Source organism: Penaeus japonicus, unplaced genomic scaffold (genome assembly GCF_977035675.1).
Source record: "Penaeus japonicus unplaced genomic scaffold, GWHDUDI00000001_assembly GWHDUDI00000013, whole genome shotgun sequence".
NCBI classification, from domain to species: Eukaryota; Metazoa; Arthropoda; class Malacostraca; order Decapoda; family Penaeidae; genus Penaeus; species Penaeus japonicus.
The window spans coordinates 32843849-32845109 of NW_028234415.1; the positions used below are offsets into that span (position 1 = coordinate 32843849).

The following is a 1261-nucleotide window of genomic DNA, read 5'->3' on the forward strand; positions in this document are numbered from 1 at the left end:
GAGGAGCTCGGCTAATTTAGGTTATGTAATTCTATCCAAATAAATTTTATCCATAAATCAATCAAACTTTCTTCCTATTCCTTATCTCCTTCCCATTGGTCAAAAGTCATCAGCCACAGACATCTTTCTTTACCTGGGAACTCCACACATCTTAGAATCTCACTATACCTTCAATACACATATATTTCTTACAATCTGAAACCTACAAATCAAAAGTCAAAATTCCGGCCACAGATGCGCCCTTCCTACAATCTGAAACCGTCCTTCTAGTTCTCCTTCTCCCTCCTTCTAGTCAAAAGTCAAAATTCTGAAACCTTCCATCTAGTTCTCCTTCTCCCTCCTTCTAGTCAAAAGTCAAAATTCCAGCCACAGAATTCCTTCCTTCCTTCCTTCCAGAGCATCACCCACATACGCCCTTCCTTACCTGCGCGATGGACGCCACCGTGACCCCGAAGGCGAGGGCGATCTGGACGACGCTGGGGGCGTAGCCTTCGGTCCAGGAGCCGATGCAGGAACCGCAACCGATGAACACCAGGAACATCGTGCCCAGGAACTCCGCCAGGAAGGCTTTCCACACGCGCCGGTCATTCAGAAGCTCTCCCGTGCCGATGTATTCCTTCATGTCCTTAATCTTGCCCATGATGGTGGATTCTTGCTCTTCTCTTGCGGGAGGGCGTGTTTTTTTTTTTTTTTTTTTTTTTCCCTGGTCGTCGAGGTTTTCCTTATTTCCCCTCTAAGCTTTAGTTTGTTCTTTCCTCCCTCTTCTCTCTTCTTTTAATATCCTTTTTTTCTTTCCCCTCAATACGACAGCTCACGAGATCGAGTCCCAAGGGGGATTATGGAAAGTAGAGAGTTTGTGAGAGAACGCGAGGGAAAAAAAGGCACGAGAAGAGACTCCCTGCGTCGGTGTCTTCGGTGTGACAGTCACGGGCAGACTGACCAGGTTTTCGAAGCCGCCCTCTATTTATTACCCCGCGCCCTCCACGCTGTGTCGCGCCCGCTGCTGCTGCTGTGGCGAGACCGAGAGGAGGAGGGGAGGGGAGGGGGAGGGGAGTGGAGGGAGGGAGTTGGTTGGGGTAGGAGGGAGAGGGAGTTGGAGGGGAAAGGAGGAGGAGTTTGGGTTGGAGGTTTGTGAGGGGGGGAGAAATGGAGTTGGGGTTGGGGTTAGTGGGGGAAGAAGGGGGGTTAGGGGTTAGTGAGGGAAGAAGGGAGTTAGGGGTTAGTGGGGGAAGAAGGGGGGTTAGGGGTTAGTGGGGGAAGA

General features: G+C 50.6%; 1 protein-coding gene across 2 annotated transcripts in view; it reads right to left on the minus strand.

The window, feature by feature from the left end:
• LOC122258405 (aquaporin AQPAe.a) overlaps window positions 1-949 on the minus strand; it is a 52009-nt gene extending 51060 nt beyond the window's left edge. The window contains exon 1 of one of the 2 annotated variants that reach the window (XM_043024333.2): window positions 425-949. In XM_043024333.2, coding sequence (XP_042880267.1) covers window positions 425-640 — 216 coding nt within the window. In that variant the 5' untranslated portion in view covers window positions 641-949. The remainder of the gene's footprint in view (window positions 1-424) is intronic. The other variant, XM_043024332.2, reaches the window with a different exon arrangement.
• Between the last annotated feature and the right edge of the window lie 312 nt (window positions 950-1261).